Genomic DNA, 23,649 nt, shown 5'->3' on the forward strand with positions numbered 1-23,649 from the left:
CGGAGAAGGCCACTCTCGGGAGGGGGAAGGGTGCGGAGAAGGCCACTCTCGGGACGGGGAAGGGCGTGGAGAAGGCCACTCTCGGGAGGGGGAAGGGCGCGGAGAAGGCCACTCTCGGGAGGGGGAAGGGCGCGGAGAAGGTCACTCTCGGGAGGGGGAAGGGCGCGGAGAAGGTCACTCTCGGGAGGGGGAAGGGCGCGGAGAAGGCCACTCTCGGGACGGGGAAGGGCGCGGAGAAGGCCACTCTCGGGACGGGGAAGGGCGCGGAGAAGGCCACTCTCGGGACGGGGAAGGGCACGGAGAAGGTCACTCTCGGGAGGGGGAAGGGCGCGGAGAAGGCCACTCTCGGGAGGGGGAAGGGCACGGAGAAGGCCACTCTCGGGACGGGGAAGGGCGCGGAGAAGGCCACTCTCGGGACGGGGAAGGGCGCGGAGAAGGCCACTCTCGGGACGGGGAAGGGCGCGGATAATCTGCGCGCCCGGTAAGGAGGGGTGGGCGAGACACACAGAGCGCACAACTCAATGGCAGAAACACAAATGAGCGCTGCATAAATACCCATCTCTCCAAAGAGGACGCACAGGCTCCCGCACAGGGGGCTCCTGGCCGCAGGGGCCAACGGGAACACGAGGCAGAACCAGGAACGTGCGGCCTCTCTGAAAACGTGCCGGCAGCTTCTCGGACGTGAAGCCCAGCACCGCCACGTGACCCCAGATTCTGCCCCGAGACCCGAGTACACAGGGCCACGTGACCCCAGATTCTGCCCCGAGACCCGAGTACACAGGGCCACGTGACCCCGGATTCTGCCCCGAGACCCGAGTACACAGGGACATGTGATCCTGGTTTCTGCCCTGAGACCCGAGTACACAGGGCCACGTGACCCCGGATTCTGCCCCGAGTACACAGGGCCACGTGAAAGCCAGGACCTAGGTCCTCAGGGCAGCATCAGACAGCACCCAGACTCCAGCCACTGCTACGTGGGTGCACAGCAGGGCCTGGCGCACGCTACACAGAGCAGGAGGGAGCCTGAGCCACTGCCTGATGTCACAGGAATCCAGAGCCGGGTCCGCTGGTGCGTCGGGGGGCCTGGGGCTGACCACAGCGAAGAACAGGCGAGCGACTGTGAATGGGGTAAGGTTTCAATCAGACTGGGGAACAGTCACACAGTGTTGCGAACCCAGCCCACCGCAGAGACGCCTTAGGGAGCCGTGGCCCTGGGTGGTAGCCGTGGCCAGCGAGGAACCACTAAGCACACCACCGCCCCGAGTGAGCGACCAACACGGGTGCAGAACACCACCTCTGCAAAGAGAGGTCCACTCAAGACCTTTCTCTGGCCTCCATCCTAACAGGCCAGTGCCACGGGGAGCTCTCTATACTCCCAGTTTGAAGAGAAAGCAAAGAAGAGAAGTAGCAACGGAATCTGCTCCCGAGCTGACGACGGGCAGTGGGCAGCGGGCAGCCAGGTTCACTGTGTCCCGCTGAGACACGGACGGCTGGCTGCCCGCAGCTCTCCACACGTCACAGGCCACGCATCTGTCACACACGCTCGTGACCATGTTTATTTCTCTGAGGCTAATGATTAGGAGTTCACGGGGTCGAGGGGCCCCCGCGTGCGTGGCAGATGCAGGTGCCGCTGCCGCCTGAATGCTGGCACCCGCGTCGGGCCAGTGGACCCAGCTCCCAGCTAACGCACCTGGGAAGGCAGCAGAAGGTGGCCTAAGTGCTCGCGCCCCTGCCACTGACAGAGGAGAGCCGGATGGAGTTGCTGGCTTGGGCCTGGCCCAGCACCGACTGTCGTAGGCCTTTGGGGAGTCAACCAGTGGTTGGAAGATCTTTCTCTCCCCTCCCCATCACTGTGCCTTTAAATAAATAAATAAATCTTACACACACATACACACAAGGGTCAAAACAATTAGTCTGTTTTGGTTGGAATGTGGAAGAGAAAAGCATGCTAATAACAAATCACAAACACAAACACCTCAAATAAAACATCTGATGACTTTCAGCAGTGGGGAGGAGAAAAGGCAACACCAGAGAAGTGGACACTGACGTCTGGACTTGTGCCCAACGCAGCCTCAGTACAGGACACGGCCTCCCCCGCACAGCGCGGCCCTCAGCCCCGCACTTGCACTGGCCTCTGTCAGGAGACGCAACGGCGGGGACGGGCACTGTGGCGCAGCTAAGCCACTGCGTCTGACAGCAGCACCCTAACAAGTGCTGGTTCCGTCCCAGCCCTAGTTCCCACCCGCGTCCCTGCTAGGAAGGCAGCAGACGACGGCCCAGTGCTCAGGTCCCTGCCGGCCTGTGGGAGACCCGGATGGAGCTCTGAGCTCCTGGCTTCAGCCTGGCGCGGCTCCGGCCGTCGCATCTATTTCGGGGTAAGCCAGCAACGGAAGCGTGCACTCGCTCGCTGCCTCTCCCGCTCTCCCTCACTCTGCTCTGAAATACACAGAACCACTTCTTACAAGAAGGTGCAACTGTTATACGAACACCTTCGCACACCCGTGCCGAGTTTCCACAGCTGGAGCCCCTTAAGGAGTAGACACGCCTCAGAGAGCCAGGCGCACGGAGCAGCAGGCCGGGAGGGCGGGCCCGGGGGCACGTCCCCAGGTGATGGCATCAGTGCGGGGCAGGAGAGCTCCTAGGGACCGGGGCCCGTCCAGCCGCGTTCTCGGAGCAGCAAGCACAGGACGCGCCTTTCATTTCTCCCCCACCCCCACCCCCAGTAATACGTTACGTACAAAAAAATTGTCCACTTGAAATTCGTACGTGTACGGCTTTAAGGAGACAGACAGCCGTTCTTCAGAAGCCGGGGAAAATCCAACGGAGAACCGGCAGTGCAGAGAAGGGGGGGGCTCCTGCACCCACTTCAGCTCCCAGACAAAGAACACCGACTGCTTGCTGTAGATGCGCTGCGGAGAGAGGGGCTGGCGTTGGCGACGCCGCGGACGGCACCGGAGGGAGGGCGCGCACGCGGGGGCAGAGAGGGGCTGGCACTGGCAACACCAAGGACAACAGCCCCGAGGGAGGGCGCGCACGCGGGGGCAGAGAGGGGCTGGCACTGGCAACACCAAGGACAACAGCCCCGAGGGAGGGCGCGCACGTGGGGGCAGAGCCCTGGCCGGGGCCCCAGCCACAGCAGCGCCGCCCGCCTGCCTTCTGTCAGAGCCCACACGAGTGCTAAAGACACCTCAGCACGCCAGGAAGCCCTCAGCTTCACCACACCAGGGAGCAGGGACAGCCGCCCGAGCACCGGGTCAGTGTCCGCGTGGGCCACGCGCTCCACGCCAGCCACAGCACAGCTGCACCCCAAGCCGACTGCCCACTGCCCGCCAGGAAGTCACCCGAGGAGCTGGCACAAACCAACACAGCGCCTGGCCCACTGTCACTCCCGGGTGACAGGAAGTGACAGGCTCGGGCAGACCTTGAAAACGGGAAAAACCTGAAAATGCTGACGATACGAGAAAAAAGCTCTGTGAACAGTCAGCATGTGCCACCCAGAAACACACACGGCAGACGGACAGAAACAGCACAGCCGAGCAGGCAGGCCAGGTGTGCGGACACAGGGAGGAGCCGTCACCCGAGTCCAGCACGACCGAGGAGGCCAGGTGTGTGGACAGAGAGGAGCCGTTGCCAGTCACCCAGACTCCTCCTTCCTCCACAGACAGGCAGATGGAGTCCTCTCCGCTCCCTAGGGTGGCGGTGTCCGGGTGACCACAGGCTTGTGCGCAGAGGAGGCAGCACAGGCCTGAGGCCCAACTCTCCTCCGAGTGCCCATCCCCCCGCGCTATGGAACCCACGCCGTGCCACGCAGCCCAGGGACGGCAGGTGCGGGCGGAGCAACATTTACCTGCTGGCACTGCGTGTTCAGCGGCACGAGCTGCAGGTGGGTGCCGGCACCGGTATCTACAAGGGCACCGTCTGACAGCTGGAAGTCCAGCTCTGACAAATTCTGCACACAAACTTGAACATACTTCCTGGAGCAGAAAACGAGAAGCGTGACTTGGACATGAAGAACCTCACCAACCACACTCGAGCTCTCCTAAGACGACCCTTTCTGCCCGGGAGTCACGCGAGTGCCCAAGCAAGAAGAGGGTGCTGCAGGTAACTCTACTTTAGACTTCACAGGTGCACGCTGTTCTTCCTGCGGGCCCAGAGACGGCTCCCGGCCGCGACGGCCTGGGGTGGCACGGGCGGGCCAACAGCCGCCCTTCCTCCTCGCCAGAAGCTCCGCAGAGGCTTCTCCTCGGTGCCACCGCACGGGGAGTCCCTAGGGAAGACCCTCAGCTCCCCTGCGAGACCCTGGTTTGTTTTGAGGATTTATTTATTTATTTGAAATTCAGAGCTACACAGAGAGAAGAAGAGGCAGAGAGAGGGGTCTTCCATCTGCTGGTTCACTCTCCAATTGGCTGCAATGGCTGGAGCTATGCCGATACAAAGCCAGGAGCCAGGAGCTTCTTCTGGGTCTCCCGTGTGGGTGCAGGAGCCCAAGGACTTGGGCATCTTCTGCTGCTTCCCCAGGCCACAGCAGAGAGCTGGATGGGAAGTGGAGCAGCCGGGACTCGAACCCGCACCCATGTGGGATGCTGGCACTGGAGGCGGTGGCTCTACCCGCTGCACCGCAGCGCCAGCCCTGAGCCCCTGTTTGTAACCTAAGTGTCTAGGGTGCCCTGGGCTCTGACACCTGTACATCCTGACTTCCAAATGGCCGCCCACAGATGGGAGACAGAGGCTGGCACCCGGCAGGTGGGACCACAGCCCCGTGCGGGGACGGGAGCCCGCCTCTCTCCTGTCTGCACCTCCTGGTGGATGCTTGAGCAACATCTGGAGACTGGGGTGTCGCCCCGGCGAAGGGGACACCCCAGCAGCACAGGCTCACCGGCGTCCTGCAGGCACCCAGCATCTGCCACCGCACGGGGACAGATGCAAGCAGCGGAGATGAGCTTCCAGAGGACAAGTGGCCTGAGTGCGGCCGGAAGTCCACGGCACAGAGAACACGGGGGGCCGTGCAGGACCTGGTCACCAGACGGGGACTCTGGACCCCGAACCAACACACCCACTGCGAAATGCCACTGCTGAGACAGCTGGACTGGGCGCTGCACATTTTAACTGCTGGCCAAGGGCACTGCCGTTACGTAAGCAAGTTCCCTGTCACTAAGGCCAAGCTCTGCACACTGAGCTGAGGACAGCCTAGGGAAAGAAGCGGGCCTGGCCCACGCCTCGGTTACCGGGTTCCAGCAGACAGCAGGGCATGTGTGGTCCTGAAGGGCACACTGAACGTCAGTGCAACGACAGTGGAGTAGATGGACCACGGGCAGTCAATGGACACCTGTGGAGGAAACAGGACACACACTCAGACCGGACGCCACCCCTCAAGGTGCACCTGCGCCTGCAGTGGCCGACAGGGTCCTGGATGTTCCATTCCGACATCACCATTCACCATTCAGAAACACACCAAGGAAACCCGTGCACACACACACCCGCAGAGACGGACGGGCAGGGCGTCCAGATGCCACCAGGACGGCCTCAGTGGCTCCAGACACGGACATCTGGGGCAGGGACCCCAAGTACACTGATCACGTGCGAGAGTCTAGGGTGCAGCGTGTGCAGCCACACCAAGCCAGACTAGATACCTGACGCTGAACAGGCAACTGAAACTCAATCAGCCTGTGGAACGGTGAGGACAGGCAGGAAGCAGGCCTGAGCGCCACCTACTGACCACGTGCCGCAAATGCCCACACCGAGAACGCGCGGCCATCAGTGCTCACGCTGCTCCCTCGGGGCCAGTGCTGGGATGCAGCGGGTCAGGGTGCCACCTGAGGCGCCAGCATCCCGGACCGGAGGCTCGGTTCCAGTCCCGGCCGCTCGGCTCCCAGTCCAGCCTCCATCATGTGCGAGGCCCAGACCAAGTAACCACTTCTGAGCCTTCTTCCCTCTCCTTCCGGGCACAGGCTGTGCAAACGCCCTGAGAACTGAGTCTGAGCAAGACACGCACAGTCCCTGCACCCTGAGTTCTTTCCCCAGGATTCTGGATCAGTCACGGATCTCTCCAGAAGTGACGGGCGGTGCACAGCAGCACACGGAGAGTGATGCGGACGGTGCATGGAGACGACGCAGAGCGGGACCAGGGCAAGCAGACCGGCGTCCCCACTCCGACCCCTCCCCTCCTGGGAGACAGAACAGCTCAAGCCTGTCTTCCCCCCGCTCTGCACAGACACAGTGCTCAGCACAAGTGCTCAAGGGCCTGGGACTGCAGGGGCCCGACATTCCATTCCAGCCCAGCCCAGCCCAGCCCAGCCCAGCCCAGCCCAGCCCAACTCTGCCCCAGCCCAGCTCTGCCCTGCCCAGCCCAGCCCAGCCCAGCTCTGCCCTGCCCAGCCCCGCCCAGCCCAGCCCCAGCCCCAGCCCCGGCAGTCCCTTGGTGACATTCCGTGACAGGCAAGATGGGCGGAGCCACACCACAGCCCTACCTTGTGATCGGTGGAGTCCATGTGCAGGCCAGCCTTCTGCCTGTCCCTGTGCTTCTCATGGGGCTCTGACGTCCCCAGCGCATCACCATCCCCCGTGGTGGTGGGGGCCGGGGGCATGGAGAGGACGTCCAGCTCAAACTCGATGGCATGGTAGGCGGGGGCGGCGGGCAGGCCGATGCTGGTGACCTTGTCGGAGGACTGGATCCGCAGCCACGCATCACGAGACTTTTCTGCAGAAGACAGGCAAGGTCTTGCCCAACGGCTCCCACCGTCCCTCTGTGCCTTCCTCTCTGACAGCGGGTGCTGTGCCCAGCAGTGGGCCACAGCAGGGCTCAGGACAGGGGGCACAGCAGGGAGCCGGCAGGCTGCAGCCCACATGGCTGTCACTGTCTTCAGCCTGGGGGGAGGGGGCCGCCACGGCCTGTGTGCGTCCCTGCACACCGTCCTGCCTCTCCATCCTTCTCTCTAGTCCTCACGGCAGACTTTCAGGGCTGCTGAGGCGTGTGCTGTGCTGTGCTGTGAGATGGGCAGGCAGCACCGCGGAGCCGGCGGAACACCTAGCACGCAGCCCACACTCAGTCCCTCATGTGCTCGGCGAGGGCGGAACACGGCGGAACACCTAGCACGCAGCCCACACTCAGTCTGCTCTCCCACGCACATTGACCTCAGAGGCAGGACAAGTGCCAGCAGGCCAAGGCAGCCACGCGGACAAGCTGCCTGGCGCCTGGCACTCGGCACGGCCGGCACTCACCCCTCGAGTTGGAATAGATCACGGCTCTGTTCTCCGCCTGACCCAGGATGAGCATGGCTTCCACGTTGCTGAGCTGGAGGCTGTCCCCTTGCTTTACCGTGTAGTGGCCGGTAGTGACAGTGAACTTGACCTTCTGAGGGATACCAGCCAAAAGCCTATCTAAAGGGGAAAGACAGAAATCAGCGCACGGTGGGTGGGACGCAGCGGCCAGGGCCGCCGAGGAAGGGAAAGGAGTGCATGTCCCTGCTGGAGGGGCTCCTTCGTGGGGACACCCCAAGGCCCCTGCGTCCACTGCACTGTCCCTAGGTGTCCAGTGGCAGGGTGTGGCCTGAGGGTTGAGGAGGACCTGGCTGGGCCACCACCTAGGTGTGCAGAGCTGGGGATGACTATGGCAGCCGGAGGAGGGAACCAGGTGTGGGGGTCAAGGAGAGGATGGGGACGCTCGCACGTGCTGCTGCCTTCAGGATTTTCCCTGTTCTTTCCTGTCCAGGGCCTCGGGGAAGACGGATGACGGCGGGAGGCGGGCCGGCAGGATGTGTGTGTGGGGGGGGGTGCCAGCCAGGCCAGTGAGAGACACCTGAGAGACTGCTGCAGGCACAGACCAGCAGGGTGAATGGGGAAATTAAATACAAAAAAACTCTTGATTCTCCCCCAAGTGAAAGACACAAGCAAACACACACACAGTGCCAGCCTCACTCAGCAGCGAGGGAGCACACGGGCCTCTGCCTTCGGCCTTATCTAGGAGGACAGCAGCGTCCACATCTCAGGGGCCACGCCCAAGGCCAGGCTCGTGCAGCCCACAGGACCCCGTCAGCCCCTGGCCTGGCCCTGGACCCTGCGCAGCGGTTCTGCGTGCTCACTAAACCCCACAGTGGACTCCACGTCCACCCGGGAGTGAGTCGCAGCAGGACTGCAGAGTCAGGCGCCCCAGCAACACCGGTCTTGTGCTGCCCAGCTCTCTCCAAGGCACACGCGGCTAAGAAGTGCAGACGCCCCAGCAGGGGCGCAGCAGGACCCCGCCCACGCCGCCGCAGGCTCACTCACCCGCCAGCGGCTCCACGTGCAGCTGGGGCTCCTGGGAGTACACGTCGTACTGCACCAGCGGGTAAATGTGAGGGAGGACAAACCACACGCGGCCCAGCACGGCACACAGCTGCCTGAGTGTGTACGTTCCCGGCTCCCTGGCCTAGGATCAAAAGCAAAGCATTTGCCAAGGTGGCACCTGTTTCTGCCACCGCGCGCGGCCAGGGAAGGCAGTGCCGTACGGGTCTCCAGCGGCGGTTTCTGTCCCCCAGGCCTGCTCTGTGCAGAGCCACGGGCACCAGCGCTGCTCCCCAAGCTCCCAGAACCTCCCACCCCGTGACTTCCCGAAGGGCGGACGCTGACGTTCCACGGCTAGCGAGATGGCTTCCGTCCAAGAAACCGTGTCTGCGGCGTGCCCCTCGAAAGGGACATGTAGTGGAGACGCGGCCCCGGGGTCTGAGATCCCCTCTGCAGCCAGACCAAAGCCACACAGGGCCAGGACCTGCACTTCCCACGGCCGAGCCACCCTGCACAGAACTCACAGGGCCGCCGTGTCGGCGACAGCCACTCCACCACACAAGAACAGAGGCGAACGCCGGAGTCACCGGCTTCTCTCAGCGTGGAGTTTAGTGCCTGCTGGGAAAAGCTAACTGAATCCAGCCTTGCCCACCTGTGTCAGAACGTCACTCAGAACACGTACGCCACCTGGAACTGCTCACAGAAGACACGGCCTTGGCGTGAGCGTGCCCTTCTCCACGGAGGACCCCGGGCTCCGGGCCCCGCACACAGCACTGCGCCCTCCACTCTGGACGCACCTGGGTCCGGAAGGTGATCCTGTTGGGCCCCGGCTCCAGCGTGACCCCGCTGCAGCGCAGCATGTGCCCGCCGTCCTCCAGGGTGAGGCCCGCGGGCGTGTCCGGAGAAGAGCCGCTCTCCTGCCTCCGGAGCAGCAGGTGCGCGTTCCTGCAGATGATCCCGGCGGTGTGCAGGGCGTTGTCTGACGGGCTCCTCTCGAACACCTCGTGCAGCTCCAGGGCGGGCGGGCTGTGCTGAGACGCGGGGAGGGCCGCGGCCTCGGCGGGGAAGCTGATGATGCCGTTGGACGTCTTGTGCTTGGTGAGCCACTCGGCAGTCTTTCGGTAGCTGTTCTTCTCGATGCTGAAGTGGACGCTGAGCGTGATCTGCTCCACGTGGACAGGCACGGGCATCTGACTGCACAAGGTCATCTCCACGGACAGGACGCCGCCCACGTGGACCACGGCGTTGGAAGGGTCAAAATGGAGGTCTCTCAGCTGTGCAAAGGAGTGCATGGGCAGCACCACTTTGTGACCTGTGGACACACATCGTCACGCGTCATCGCCGGGCCCGCTCTGCGAGCCACACGGCCTCCCCTCCTGCCGTACAACCTGCAGAAGCGAAGGTGCCCACGTCTGCTCTGAGAACGTAAGAGACACACAGGTCACCTTCATCTCAGATTCCCAATAAAACTTGGAAACTGTCCGATTTCTGGAGGCGTTTCCCATCTACTTAAAGAAATTCCCACGTACAGAGGCCGCGCCCCCTGCGTGTCTGGAGTAACTCCAGGCCTGAGCCAGTCTGGCGGACAGCGGCCAAGTGGCCGGCCACAAGTTCGCTGTGCTGCCGGGGCCCGCTGCACTCCTGCCCCCGCCCCTCCCTCCCTGTCACAGGCACCCTGGTTTTGTCTAGAAAAAGACCACTAATGCTCATCAAATACAGGACTGCCATGACCACGGTCCTAAGACCACGGGACAACAACAAACAACTGGAACCTGCCGCTCACAGAGACGCCGAGGAAGGGCGCCAGGAAGCCTTAACCCAGCTGCCCTCCTTGCTAAGCAGCAGGCACGGCGGGGACTCGGCCGACAGTCGGCCGGCGCCCGTGGGGGACCCATACAGCCCGCCGCCTCCCGAGGCTCCAGAGAGACAGGTGCGGACGGCTCTGTTCAGTGACCGCCACGGACTGAACCACGGACCCCAAATTCAGATGGTGAAGTCGTAACCCCCAGTGCGACAGCGTCTCGAGATGGGGCCTTCGGGAGGAAAGGAGTTGGACAGGCGGCGTGCGTGAGGTCCTCCTGGCGGAGGGTGGAGCGCACAGCCCGACAGCCCTTGCCCGCGCTGGAACTGCCGCACTGCTGTCCACGCCACCCAGGCGCCTGCTCCGCACTAAGCACCCTTGCACAGCCCGAACACGGCGGCCGCCCACAGCGAACCTCCACTTACAGGTTCCCAGGAGGGAACACCCAGAGGTTTGCTGGAGGATCAGACAACTGGCTCAGTCGGCCTGGCAACACACTGATGAACAGCGTCAGTCAGAGACGACTGTCACAGGAGACCACGAGGTGCGCCCAGCTGTGTGGATGGGCACCGAATCGGCACTGGGAGCGACTGCCCGTCAGGGCTTGCTGAAGGGAGCAGAGATGAGTGTGCGGTTTCTTTGCAGAGGACAGACGTATATAAGACCGACTGTGGGGCTGGTGCTGTGGCACAGCCGGCATCCCACATGGCTGCTCCACTTCCAATCCAGCTCCCTGCTAATGCTCCTGGGAAGACAGTGGAAGACGGCCCAGGTGCTTGGGCCCCTGTGCCCACGCAGGAGACCCAGATGAAGCTCCTGCCTCCTGGCTTGGTCTGGCCCAGCCCCAGCCCTTGCAACCATTTGGGGAGTGAACTAGCAAATGGAAGCTCTCTGTCTCTCTGTAACTCTGACTTTCAAATAAATAAAAAATCTTAAGAAAATAAAATAAAATTGACTGTGGTGATGGCTGCACACACCTGTGACTGTACTAAAAGTCACTGAATCACACACACTTCAAACAGGGACGTGCATTCTGTTACGTACACATTTTCTGAAGTCAGTGTCTTCAAGAAAAAGAAGAGAAAGAAGCAGGAAGATTTATTGTTGTAAATTAGGAGAACCGATCTTAAATCCAGCACATGACCCTCACTAGAATCTCTTATCTAGGAAAACGTGAACACAGCCTCCCTGGCAGATGGCAGGAGAGCCCTGTAAACTCCTGGGCTGTGGTGAGGAGGTGCGGAGGTGCGGTGAGGAGGTGAGGAGGTGAGGAGGTGAGGAGGTGAGGGGTGGGGAGGTGGGGAGGTGGGAGGTGAGGAGGTGAGGAGGTGGGGAGGTGAGGAGGTGGGGAGGTGGGGAGGTGAGGAGGTGGGGAGGTGAGGAGGCGGGGAGGTGGGGAGGTGAGAAGGTGAGGAGGTGAGGAGGTGGGGAGGTGGGGAGGTGGGGAGGTGGGGAGGGGAGGGGAGGAGGGGAGGAGGGGAGGAGGTGAGGAGGTGGGGAGGTGGGGAGGTGGGGAGGTGGGGAGGGGAGGAGGGGAGCAGGGGAGGTAAGGAGGTGAGGAGGGGAGGTGAGGAGGTGAGGAGGTGGGGAGGTGGGGAGGTGGGAGGTGGGGAGGTGGGAGGTGGGGAGGTGGGGAGGTAGGGAGGTGTGGAGGTGGGGAGGTGAGGAGGTGGGGAGGGGAGGAGGGGAGGAGGGGAGGAGGTGGGGAGGTGGGGAGGTGAGGAGGGGAGGAGGGGAGGTAAGGAGGTGAGGAGGTGAGGAGGGGAGGTGAGGAGGTGGGGAGGTGGGGAGGTGTGGAGGTGTGGAGGTGTGGAGGTGGGGAGGTGGGGAGGTGTGGAGGTGTGGAGGTGTGGAGGTGGGGAGGTGGGGAGGTGGGGAGGTGTGGAGGTGTGGAGGTGGGAGGTGGGGAGGTGTGGAGGTGTGGAGGTGTGGAGGTGTGGAGGTGTGGAGGTGTGGAGGTGGGGAGGTGGGGAGGTGGGGAGGTGGGGAGGTGAGGAGGTGAGGAGGTGGGGAGGTGGGGAGGTGTGGAGGTGGGGAGGTGAGGAGGTGAGGAGGTGAGGAGGTGAGGAGGTGGGGAGGTGGGAGGTGTGGAGGTGAGGAGGTGGGGAGGTGTGGAGGTGTGGAGGTGAGGAGGTGGGGAGGTGGGGAGGTGGGGAGGTGGGGAGGTGGGAGGTGGGGAGGTGGGGAGGTGGGGAGGTGGGGAGGTGAGGAGGTGGTCCTGTTTTAAACTCCTATTGATTTATTTTGCTTGTGTGAAGCAGAGAGGCAGACAGGGATCTCCGCCTGCTAGGTAACACCCAAATGCCCACAACAGCCAGGGCCGGGCCAGGCAGAGGCCAGGAGCCCAGAGCTCACTCAGGTCTCCCTGTGGGTGGCAGGGGCCCAGGTGCTTGAGCCATCGCGGCTGCCGCCCCGGGAGCACCAGCAGGGGCTGGGATTGGAGCTGAGATTCGAACCAGGCACCGCATGTGGAGCGCTGGCTTTGCACGTGGCGTCCTGAGCGCTGTGGCAAACGCCTGTCCCTGCACTTCTTTCCAGAAGGTGTGTGTGAACTGTTTCAGGGTGAGGCTCGACAGCGTATTCTAGGATCTCTGTTAAGTTCAGCAAAATACAAAATGGAAAGAAACGGAGCTCCGTGCCGGGCTGCTGCCGTGTGTGGTTCTTCACCTCTGCAGCGCCTGCCACGCTGTAAGAGCTTACCTGGGGGATCGGACTGCTGGCCGGCGAAGCCGAGTATCTCCTGGCAGAAGTGCCTCCGCTCCTCGTCAGTCAGGTGGCAGTCGCTGGCCAGGAGGCTGCTGGTCTGAAGGTAGCTGGGAGGAGCTAAGGGGTGGGAGAGAGCAGCTGGCCCGAGCGCTGAGCTGGCCGTGGGACGGCCTTCAGAGAGCTTGCAGGGTGTGCATTTGTTTGTTTCATACGTTATTAGCAACTTGAAACTACATTTAAAAAGAAGCATTGATGGGGCCTGCGCTGTGGCACAGCAGATTAACACCCTGGCCTGTAGTGCTGGCACCCATATGTGCGCCGGTTCAAGACCCGGCTGCTCCTCTTCCGATCCAGCTCTCTGCTGTGGCCTGGGAAAGCAGTGGAAGATGGGCCAAGTGCTTGGGCCCCTGTACCCGCGTGGGAGACCTGGAAGAAGCTCCTGGCTTTAGATCGGCACAGCTCCAGCTGTTGTGGCCAACTGGGGAGTGAACCAACGGATGGAAAATCTCTCCCTCTCTCTGCCTCTCCTCTCTGTGTGTAACTCCGACTTTCAAATAAAAATAAATAAATCACAAATCTTTTTTAAAAAAAGCATTGATGAAGAAGCATTCATGAGGCATTTAGTTCATGTCCTACACAATAAATACACAGGTGGGTTTTTCTCTCATTAATATTACATGTTTATCTTAACACAGAGAACAGCATTGCCACATAAACAAGACAGCAGTGTTCCTACTTCATGAAACTGCTGCGTTCAAAGGATACTTTTCCACCTGCCCCAGGAGCTTTTGACACTCAGCGAGCTGCTTCCTCGTGTGCGTGACGGGCAGAGCCCAGCCCTCAGCCAGGTAGGTTCTCAGGGCCCCTTGAAGATACACTTCTGCCTTTTGTGGAGACTTTTTTCTCCTTGCAAAGTCAACAAACAGAAGGTGTCATTAGGGCTCGCGACAGCCGGCAAGCAGACACAACCTCCTTCCACGCGCGCCTTCTCCCAGTCCCCTGCCACGGCAGGCACTCTGCCCTCCTTCTCCAACCTTCTTCTCCGCCTCCCTTCTCCCCCTTGCGTGAGAAAGCACACCTCACTCAGGACTGCACGAAAGGCTCCAAGGTAAGGAGACCAGAAACGGCTCCCACACACTCCACACACACAGCTGGGCAGCATCAGGCAGAACCTTGGACAGGAGGGCAGGGACTCCATTCTGAGAGAAGGCCGAGGCTAAGAGAAGGGCAGCGGCTTCCCCACGTGCCCAGCTGTCAGCAGTGGCACCAAGAACCCTGGGTGCAGGGCTGCTCCAGCCCTGAGACAGACGACACGAAGCGTCTGTGTGGCCCAGCGCACAGGGAGACGAGGTCAGCCTGGGAATGCAGCCAGGAGCTCCAGGTGGGCACCCACGAAGAGCAACACAGCAGCACAGGCCCAAGCCCAGGTCGTCCCAGTCCCAGATCAAGTCCTGAAGAAGCTCAAACTGCACAGCGCCACCGACTCAGGGGCTACAGGGACCCTCGCCTGCATGGGAGGCCGAGACCAGCACGACACGGGCACCCGCTCTGCCCACAGCTGGGACCCTCGCCTGTACGGGGGGCAAGGCCGACACAACACGGGCACCCACTCTGCCCACAGCTGGGACCCTCACCTGCACGGGGGGGGGGGCAAGGCCGACACAACACGGGCACCCACTCTGCCCACAGCTGGGACCCTCACCTGCACGGGGGCCCGAGGCCGACACAACACGGGCACCCACTCTGCCCACAGCTGGGACCCTCGCCTGCATGGGGGGCCAAGACCAGCACGACACGGGCACCCGCTCTGCCCACAGCTGGGACCCTCGCCTACACAGGGGGCAAGGCCAACACAACACAAGCACCCACTCTGCCCACAGCTGGGACCCTCGCCTGTACGGGGGGCAAGGCCGACACAACACGGGCACCCACTCTGCCCACAGCTGGGACCCTCACCTGCACGGGGTGGGGGGCAAGGCCGACACAACACGGGCACCCACTCTGCCCACAGCTGGGACCCTCGCCTGCATGGGGGGCCGAGGCTGACAAGACACGGGCACCCACTCTGCCCACAGCTGGGACCCTCGCCTACACAGGGGGCAAGGCCAACACAACACAAGCACCCACTCTGCCCACAGCTGGGACCCTCGCCTACACAGGGGGCAAGGCCAACACAACACAAGCACCCACTCTGCCCACAGCTGGGACCCTCGCCTGTACGGGGGACAAGGCCGACACAACACGGGCACCCACTCTGCCCACAGCTGGGACCCTCACCTGCACGGGGGGGGGGCAAGGCCGACACAACACGGGCACCCACTCTGCCCACAGCTGGGACCCTCACCTGCACGGGGGCCCGAGGCCGACACAACACGGGCACCCACTCTGCCCACAGCTGGGACCCTCGCCTGCATGGGGGGCCAAGACCAGCACGACACGGGCACCCGCTCTGCCCACAGCTGGGACCCTCGCCTACACAGGGGGCAAGGCCAACACAACACAAGCACCCACTCTGCCCACAGCTGGGACCCTCGCCTGTACGGGGGGCAAGGCCGACACAACACGGGCACCCACTCTGCCCACAGCTGGGACCCTCACCTGCACGGGGTGGGGGGCAAGGCCGACACAACACGGGCACCCACTCTGCCCACAGCTGGGACCCTCGCCTGCATGGGGGGCCGAGGCTGACAAGACACGGGCACCCACTCTGCCCACAGCTGGGACCCTCACCTGCACGGGGGGCCGAGGCCGACATGACACGGGCACCCGCTCTTCCCACAGCAGGGACCCTTGGCTGCATGGAGCGGGGGGGTGGGGTGAGGCCACCATGACACAGGCACCCACTCTGCCCACAGCAGGGACCCTCGCCTGCACGGGGGGCCGAGGCCGACATGACACGGGCACCCACTCTTCCCACAGCAGGGACCCTCACCTGCACGGTGGGGGCTGAGGCCGACACAACACGGGCACCCACTCTGCCCACAGCAGGGACCCTTGCCTGCATGGGGGGGCAAGGCCGACACAACACGGGCACCCACTCTGCCCACAGCAGGGACCCTCGCCTGCACGGGAGGCCGAGACCAGCACGATACGGGCACCCACTCTGCCCACAGCAGGGACCCTTGGCTTCAAGAGGCAGGGTGGGGGGTGAGGCCACCATGACACGGGCACCCACTCTGCCCACAGCTGGGACGCTCGCCTGCACGGGGGGCCAAGGCCGACACAACACGGGCACCTACTCTGCCCACAGCAGGGACCCTCGCCTGCATGGGGGGCCGAGGCCGACAAGACACGGGCACCCACTCTGCCCACAGCAGGGACCCTCACCTGCACGGGGGGCCAAAGCCAACACAACACGGGCACCCACTCTGCCCACAGCTGGGACCCTCGCCTGCACGGGGGCTGAGACCAACACGACGCAGGCACCTGCTCAGTGCACAGCAGAGACCCTCAGCTGCACGGGGGGGGGTGGGGGTCGAGGCCACCGTGACACAGGCACCCGCTCTGCCCACGGCAGGGACCCTCGGCCAACAGAACGCAGGCACCCGCTCTCCCCAGGCACCCTCCAGAGAGCCACCGTTTTTACTCCCCCACTCCTGAGCAACGAGAACGCTCAAGTTCTCAAATTACCTAAGTTTTTGAGTCAGATCGCCCTAAACCTGTGAACTGATCACGCAGTCACACTGGGTTCTAGGCTCTCGTGGTCTTGCTGCCAACCCTCACTTTTAAAGGGCCGGAGCCGGCGACGCTTCTCCAGCTCCTCTCCGCAGCGGGACGCCTGGGCTCTGCAGCCGGGACCTGCGCTGCACGGCCTCTGAGCACCTTCACAGCTCCCTCCTCAGGCCAGAGACTCGGAGAGCCAGGCCCGGCCCTGACTGCCCACTAACCGGCTGTCTGCCCGAGCTTCGCGGATCATCTACCAATCCTTTCAGCCAGGTCTCAAGAGTTCACATAAATTATTCTGTCCGAATTTCATCCAGTGAAAGTAACACAGGTTCCCGATCGCATTTCACACGTTTTTTTGGTTTTTGTGTTTTTTTTAGAAAATACAGACAAGCATCTCTTCGCTTGTAGCAGGGGTGGGGACCGTGGGGCCCGCGAGCTGCACAAGGCCCCACGATCGCCTGGAGTGGCCCTGCCAGGGCAGCTGCCGGTGCACTCGGAACACGGCAGGCCCGCAGCGCCGCCGTGCAGGGGACGGCTGTGCGGGTGTCCACGAGGCCCTGGCAGACGGTTCCCCGCACCCCACCCGCCCGTGATGTGCGAAGGCGCTTCCAAAAGACTGTGGACAGGAGGACCGAAGACAAAAGCTGTTTCTGTGCAAAAGATTCTGAAATCCACGCACGCGAGGGGCCTCCACTGAAATCCACGCACGCGAGGGGTCTCCACTGAAATCCACGCACGCGAGGGGCCTCCACTGAAATCCACGCACACGAGGGGCCTCCACTGAAATCCACGCACACGAGGGGCCTCCACTGAAATCCACCCACGCGAGGGGTCTCCACTGAAATCCACCCACGCGAGGGGCCTCCACTGAAATCCACCCACGCGAGGGGTCTCCACTGAAATCCACGCACACGAGGGGTCTCCACTGAAATCCACACACACGAGGGGTCTCCACTGAAATCCACCCACGCGAGGGGTCTCCACTGAAATCCACCCACGCGAGGGGCCTCCACTGAAATCCACCCACGCGAGGGGTCTCCACTGAAATCCACCCACGCGAGGGGTCTCCACTGAAATCCACCCACGCGAGGGGCCTCCACTGAAATCCACGCACACGAGGGGTCTCCACTGAAATCCACCCACGCGAGGGGCCTCCACTGAAATCCACGCACGCGAGGGGCCTCCACTGAAATCCACGCACGCGAGGGGCCTCCACTGAAATCCACGCACGCGAGGGGTCTCCACTGAAATCCACCCACGCGAGGGGCCTCCACTGAAATCCACGCACGCGAGGGGTCTCCACTGAAATCCACCCACGCGAGGGGTCTCCACTGAAATCCACCCACGCGAGGGGCCTCCACTGAAATCCACGCACACGAGGGGCCTCCACTGAAATCCATGCACACGAGGAGTCTCCACAGCTCATGAGAAACGCAGCGTGAAAAAGCCGCGCCAGGGCTCCAGCACCGTCTGCACCAGACAGCGCCCTGCAGTCCGCTCCCTCGCCCCGGAAACGCTCACTAGGAACGCCACACCCCCAGCCTGGTCCGGGAGGAGCCCCGAGGCTGCATGGGAACGCCCTCCCACTGCCGCTAGCTCACAGCCACCTCTCTGGCCTTGAGGCCCTCACCCCGCGGTGTCGACACAGGCCACAAAGCTGCCACACAACGACAGCCCACTGACCTGCTACGGGGGATAGAGCTGAAAAGTTTCTCAGGCCGTCTAACTGAAGGTAGTTATGTTTTATGTCTGTAATTCATGTTAAATAAAAAAACTCAATGGCAACAGTTATTAAAGGTGGGGCCAGCGTTGTGGCACTGTGGGTTAAAGCCCTGGCCTGCAGCATCGGCATCCCATACGGGTGCCGGTTCGAGTCCCAGCTGCTCCTCTCTGATCCAGCTCCCTGCTAATGCTCCCTCCCTCTCTCCCCCACCCCCGTAACTCTGCCTTTCGAATAAATAAATATTTTAAAAATATATTTTTAAAAAGCAGCTATTAAGGGTAAGTAGCTGAAAAGCTGTCAGGTGGTTGCCAGAACGGCGGGGACCGGCTGACAGACGCCGCACTCCTCAACCCGCAAATCCCCGCACACTGCTCCGTGGACTCCTTACGCAGACCTCTTCTTACTGTGCGTGCGACTGCCTAAAATGCAAAGAAAAGCTCAGGGGGAATTACATGTAAAACTCTGCCAGGTCCTTCCCAACCAGCTTAGCAGATCGCATTCTCCCGATGCTTGTGTACATCTCAATGGCGGCATGGGACAGGTCCTGCACAAAAGCGAAAGAGGCTCAGTGACACGTCCGGAGTCGCAGTGCGAGACACCCTGCCGCGCACCCACCCAAAGGCGGAGCAGACGGCTTTACTGGAGGGGCAGAAAGAAAGAAACAGAGCTCCCATCCTCTGGTTCACTTCCCAACTGCCAGCACGGCTGGGGCTGGCCCAGGCTGAAGCTGGGAGCTCAGCCCAGGTCTTTCCCACGGGTGGGGGGGCCAACTGCTCGAGCCGTCACCTGCTTCCGTGGGGTCCTCAGCAGCAGGAAATGGAACTGGGGGCCACAGCTGGGCTCCAGCCCAGGCACTCTGACTGCAACAGCAGCGTCTCAATGGAAGCCTTAACCGCTCGAGCTGAACGCCCACCCTTAAAGTCTTAAAATCTAGCAGGATAGCAATGCTGAAGACCAAACTGCCGTATTTTAAAAAGAAAACCACTCACTATCCTCCCTTACAAATTCTGCTCCATCGACCTGAACAGAATCACAAGTTCGCAGACACTTTCAGGCGATCCCGCCCCTGGTGTTCACTGGTGAGCAGCTCTCGCTCCACGCTGCGTCCACACTGCAGGCGACGCCGCTGCGGCGGCCCAGCCCGGCCCTGCAGGGGAAGGGCTGCCCCCCCTCCCCGCCCCCGCCGGCTACTTACTAAGTAGTGCTTCTCAAACGCTTCCACCGAAGACAGGGCTTCTCTGAGCTTCTTGTAGGGGCTCTGGGCGGCGCCGGCTTCAAGGCAAGCAGACGGGAGAGAGGCCCGTGTCCCCCAGCTGCTCGCGTGCAGAGCACACACAGCCCGGGAGCGGGGCGGCTGACTGCTACCCCACACACACACGCGCTCCCCAGCGCCCGCTCCTGTCTCCCTGAGAACAGGACTGTTAGCAGCACATGCTACAAATACACCAACGAATGACAGTGAATTACACCGCTTCCAAAGTGAGCTGAATGGCCAAGTTCAACAGAGCGACATACATACCATCATCCCTTAAAATGCATCTGGTTTAGAAGCGTCTCCAGTCCTGCAGGTGTTCTTTCACTATACTTTGGCAAAGTTTTGCTGAATCCTGTTCCTCCACGTTACTAACACAAGTACTAACGCTCCTGAGAGGGCATTAACACCCAGCAGTGGGAGCCCGGCCCCAGGGCTCCCCCGTGACGCAGCGCGGCCCACGCTCTGCAGCCTTCCCGTCTACTTAGATTCCATCGTGCCACTAAAAGCGAACGTCTCCTAAGCAGCAGCCCAGGCAGGCACACATGAGCCTCGTTCCACAAACAGGACCCAGCAGTACCTGTCTCAGGCCGCTCGGCTCCCAGGCCTGCCAGGAGATCAACTGTTCGGTTGAGATCCTCGGAATTCGGTCCTCTTTCCGACACGAGTCCACACAGATAGCCCAAGGACTTCAGCTGCGAGAAAGCCCACAGAGAGCTCCCTAAGGTGCCAGCACAGCCAGCAGCGAGCTGACGACCGGAAATGTGACGGCCCAGACCCCGCCAAGCTAGGGAGAAATTCAGCTTTCCTACCTGACTCACACGTGGGCGTGCACACACACTCACGGGGCTGTCAGCTCACACGTCTGCACGCATGGGCGTGAACACACACGGGGCTGTCAGGCTCACACATCTGCACGCATGGGTGTGCACACACACTCACGGGGCTGTCAGCTCACACGTCTGCACGCATGGGCGTGAACACACACTCACAGGAAGCATGGGTGTGAACACACACAGGGCTGTCAGCTCACACATCTGCATGCATGGGTGTAAACACACACACTCATGGGGCTGTCCCAGCTCACACATCTGTACACGTGGGTGTGAACACACACGGGGCTGTCAGCTCACACATTTGTACACATGGGTGTGAACACACACGGGGCTGTCAGGCTCACACATCTGCACGCGTGGGTGTGAACACACATACAGGGCTGTCAGCTCACACATCTGCACGCGTGGGTGTGCACACACATGGGGCTGTCAGCTCACACATCTGCACGCATGGGTGTGAACACACACGGGGCTGTCAGGCTCACACATCTGTACATGTGGGTGTGAACACACACGGGGCTGTCAGCTCACACATCTGCACGCGTGGGTGTGAACACACATACTCACAGGGCTGTCAGCTCACACATCTGCACACATGGGTGTGCACACACATGGGGCTGTCAGCTCACACATCTGCACGCATGGGTGTGAACACACACGGGGCTGTCAGGCTCACACATCTGTACATGTGGGTGTGAACACACACGGGGCTGTCAGCTCACACATCTGCATGCGTGGGTGTGAACACACATACTCACAGGGCTGTCAGCTCACACATCTGCACACATGGGTGTGCACACACATGGGGCTGTCAGCTCACACATCTGCACGCGTGGGTGTGAACACACATACTCACAGGGGTGTCAGCTCACACATCTGCACACATCCTAGTGCTCCATCTGCACCTCTGTGAGCCCCACCCCAGCCGCCCACCAGCCCTGCGGCCAGGAGCCACGCGGCCTCACTACGCGATGGCCCCACGGCCAGGAGCCACGCGGCCTCGCTATGCACTGGCCGCACACCTGTGCGCCACCTTCCGTATTCCTGGTGCAGAACCACATCTTACACACGCGCACAGCACGCACCCACTCCCTGCAGGGAGCCACGCCTGGACGCGCTCCAAGGTCACCAGGGCCGCCCGCCCACAGTTGGCCCGCCCCGCACCTTCTCTGTGGCGTAGCCCCACAAGCCCGCCGTGTGGGCGATGCTGGAGTCCACCTGCGCCCGGTCGCAGCAGCCTTCTAGCCTCTGCAGCACTTCCAGGCAGCTCAGGAGCACCCAGCAGTCCAGGGCACCGGGCGGCACGGAGACCTGCGGGGCACACGCGGGTGGGTGAGGGCACCTGGGAGGGCACGGCCCCCCCGGCTCGGCCTGGACAGGGAGCCCTGCCGGCCTCTCGGGCCAGCCTCCAGGAAGAGGCTCCGCACACTCAGCGACAGGAGGGGCGCCTGCACCCAGATGCGTCGTCGTCGGGCTTTCTGTGAGCCAGGACAGCGAGGGACCCAGCCTCCCGAGACACGGAGGCCCACGAGAGGCCGACTGCCCTCTCGCCCCCGGGCGTGCTGGCCAGCCGTGCACCCGCTCACGGGGCGGGCAGAGACCTCGGACGACCACTCACGTCCAGCAGCAGAACCGAGGACTCAGCAGGCCCCCTCGGGAGTGGGACTGTGCCTGTAGGGCAGAGCTCCTGTCACTCAGGCACACACCATGTCCAGGTGTCAGGACAGTGACCGGGGCAGCGGGCGGGGTGGACGTGCAGCAGCGTGAACAGACACCTGCAAGTTCATTATGTTGCTGTCTCCTGCTGGACACGTGCGCTCTTCCATTTAACAACAGCACAGCTGTGGATCATCGGAAGCAAGACATGTCCTGTATGCGACCACACAGTGCCCGCATCCCACACGGGCGCCGGTTCAAGTCCCGGCTGCTCCACTTCCCATCCAGCTCTCTGCTGTGGTCTGGGAAAGCAGTGGAAGATGCCCAAGTGCTTGGGCCCCTGCACCCACGTGGGAGACCTGGAAGAAGCTCCTGGCTCCTGGCTTCAGATCGTCCCAGCTCTGGCCATTGTGGCCATTTGGGGAGCGAACCAGCAGATGGAAGACCTCTCTCTCTCTCTTTCCCTCTGTCTGTAACTCTTAAAAAAAAAAAAAAAAAAAAAAAAAGAACAAACAAAAAAACAAGAAGTGAAGCACCTGCATCCAGCGAGGAAGACCCAGGGACTGCCACTCCATGTCAGACCCCCCCCCTTTTTTTTTGAAGATTTATTTATTCAAGAGGTAGAGTTACACAAAGGGGTCTTCCATCCACTGGTTCACTCCCCAAATGGCCACAACAGCTGGAGCTGAGCTGATCCAAGGCCAGGAGCTTCTTCCAGGTCTCCCACATGGGTGCAGAAGCCCAAACACTTGGGCCATCTTCCACTGCTTTCCCAGGCCATCAGCAGGGAGCAGCCAGGACACGAATCAGGATGCCGGAGCTGCAGGTGGGGCTTAGCCCACTAGGTGGCAGCACCAGCCTCAACTTCCCGATGTTTGAAAGATAAGCTACTCAAATCCTTTCTTAAAAAAAATCAGTACAAAAAGAACTTACACTATAGAAGCACTCATCAACTCGCAAAACTTTCTCAGCAAACAGACCACGCATGAGGGTGGCCCTGAGAGGGGCAGGACGCAGCTGAGACCCTGGACAGAGCGAACGGCTCCCAGGCAAGCAGCGTCCTCCTAGTCACGCGGGGCAGGCCCTCCTGGTGCCGAGACAGCTCCACCTGCACCAAGCCCATGCCGCCGTCTCAGAGTGGCGCTGCCCTGGACACGCGTGGCCACAGAGAGACCTCCTGGGGTCTCTCCCACAGAGCAGAACCACAAAGACCCCACACCCCGAACCAGAGCTGTGGGAAGTGGCAGCAGAGCACAACGTCCGATGTGCAGGCGCCAGGGCAGGCAGCGAAGCGTTCTGGAACGAGCAAGTCTGAGCAACAGGACCGTAAAAGGGCGGCAGCACAGAGGCACAAAGAGCAGACTGCAGGGGCAGCCACCGCCCCCCCACCCCATGCTTCGACTTCAGCTTCCAACCCGCAGGACGCGCGGAGCACAGCCAGGTCCCAGGCAGGGCGCAGACGCAGGGTCCCACCCAGGTTTCTAGCCGAAACCCGCAGCCCCACGTCCTGCCGGCGCCCAGGCACTCACTCTGGGAGAACCCTCGCTGGGCACAAGGGCTCCGACTGCCTGCATCACCACACCCCACTCCCAGTCCGCTGAAAGCAGAGGTGCACAGTGACTTGCGGGGCGCCGTTCACCTACCACATGTCCTCAGCTCCCAACCTGCTCCAGATATAAACCCCAACGACCAGGCCTCCCGCTGCTTTCACAGCTGGGCAGGGCCCGGGGGAGGGGTGCCCCCTGCAGCC

General features: G+C 62.1%; 1 protein-coding gene across 1 annotated transcript in view; it reads right to left on the reverse strand.

Moving 5' to 3' along the window:
• TRAPPC10 (trafficking protein particle complex subunit 10) overlaps positions 1-23,649 on the reverse strand; it is an 83,925-nt gene that overhangs the window by 4,995 nt on the left and 55,281 nt on the right. The window contains exons 8-20 of the mRNA XM_070071770.1: positions 21,408-21,554; positions 19,988-20,102; positions 19,351-19,427; positions 18,608-18,699; positions 13,532-13,672; positions 12,761-12,873; positions 9,057-9,571; positions 8,263-8,404; positions 7,219-7,377; positions 6,468-6,697; positions 5,226-5,326; positions 3,848-3,974; positions 2,739-2,909 (exon numbers count right to left, since the gene is read on the reverse strand). Coding sequence (XP_069927871.1) covers positions 2,739-2,909; positions 3,848-3,974; positions 5,226-5,326; positions 6,468-6,697; positions 7,219-7,377; positions 8,263-8,404; positions 9,057-9,571; positions 12,761-12,873; positions 13,532-13,672; positions 18,608-18,699; positions 19,351-19,427; positions 19,988-20,102; positions 21,408-21,554 — 2,130 coding nt within the window. The remainder of the gene's footprint in view (positions 1-2,738; positions 2,910-3,847; positions 3,975-5,225; positions 5,327-6,467; positions 6,698-7,218; positions 7,378-8,262; positions 8,405-9,056; positions 9,572-12,760; positions 12,874-13,531; positions 13,673-18,607; positions 18,700-19,350; positions 19,428-19,987; positions 20,103-21,407; positions 21,555-23,649) is intronic.

The sequence above is a fragment of the Oryctolagus cuniculus genome, chromosome 4 (assembly GCF_964237555.1).
Source record: "Oryctolagus cuniculus chromosome 4, mOryCun1.1, whole genome shotgun sequence".
Classification (NCBI taxonomy): domain Eukaryota; kingdom Metazoa; phylum Chordata; class Mammalia; order Lagomorpha; family Leporidae; genus Oryctolagus; species Oryctolagus cuniculus.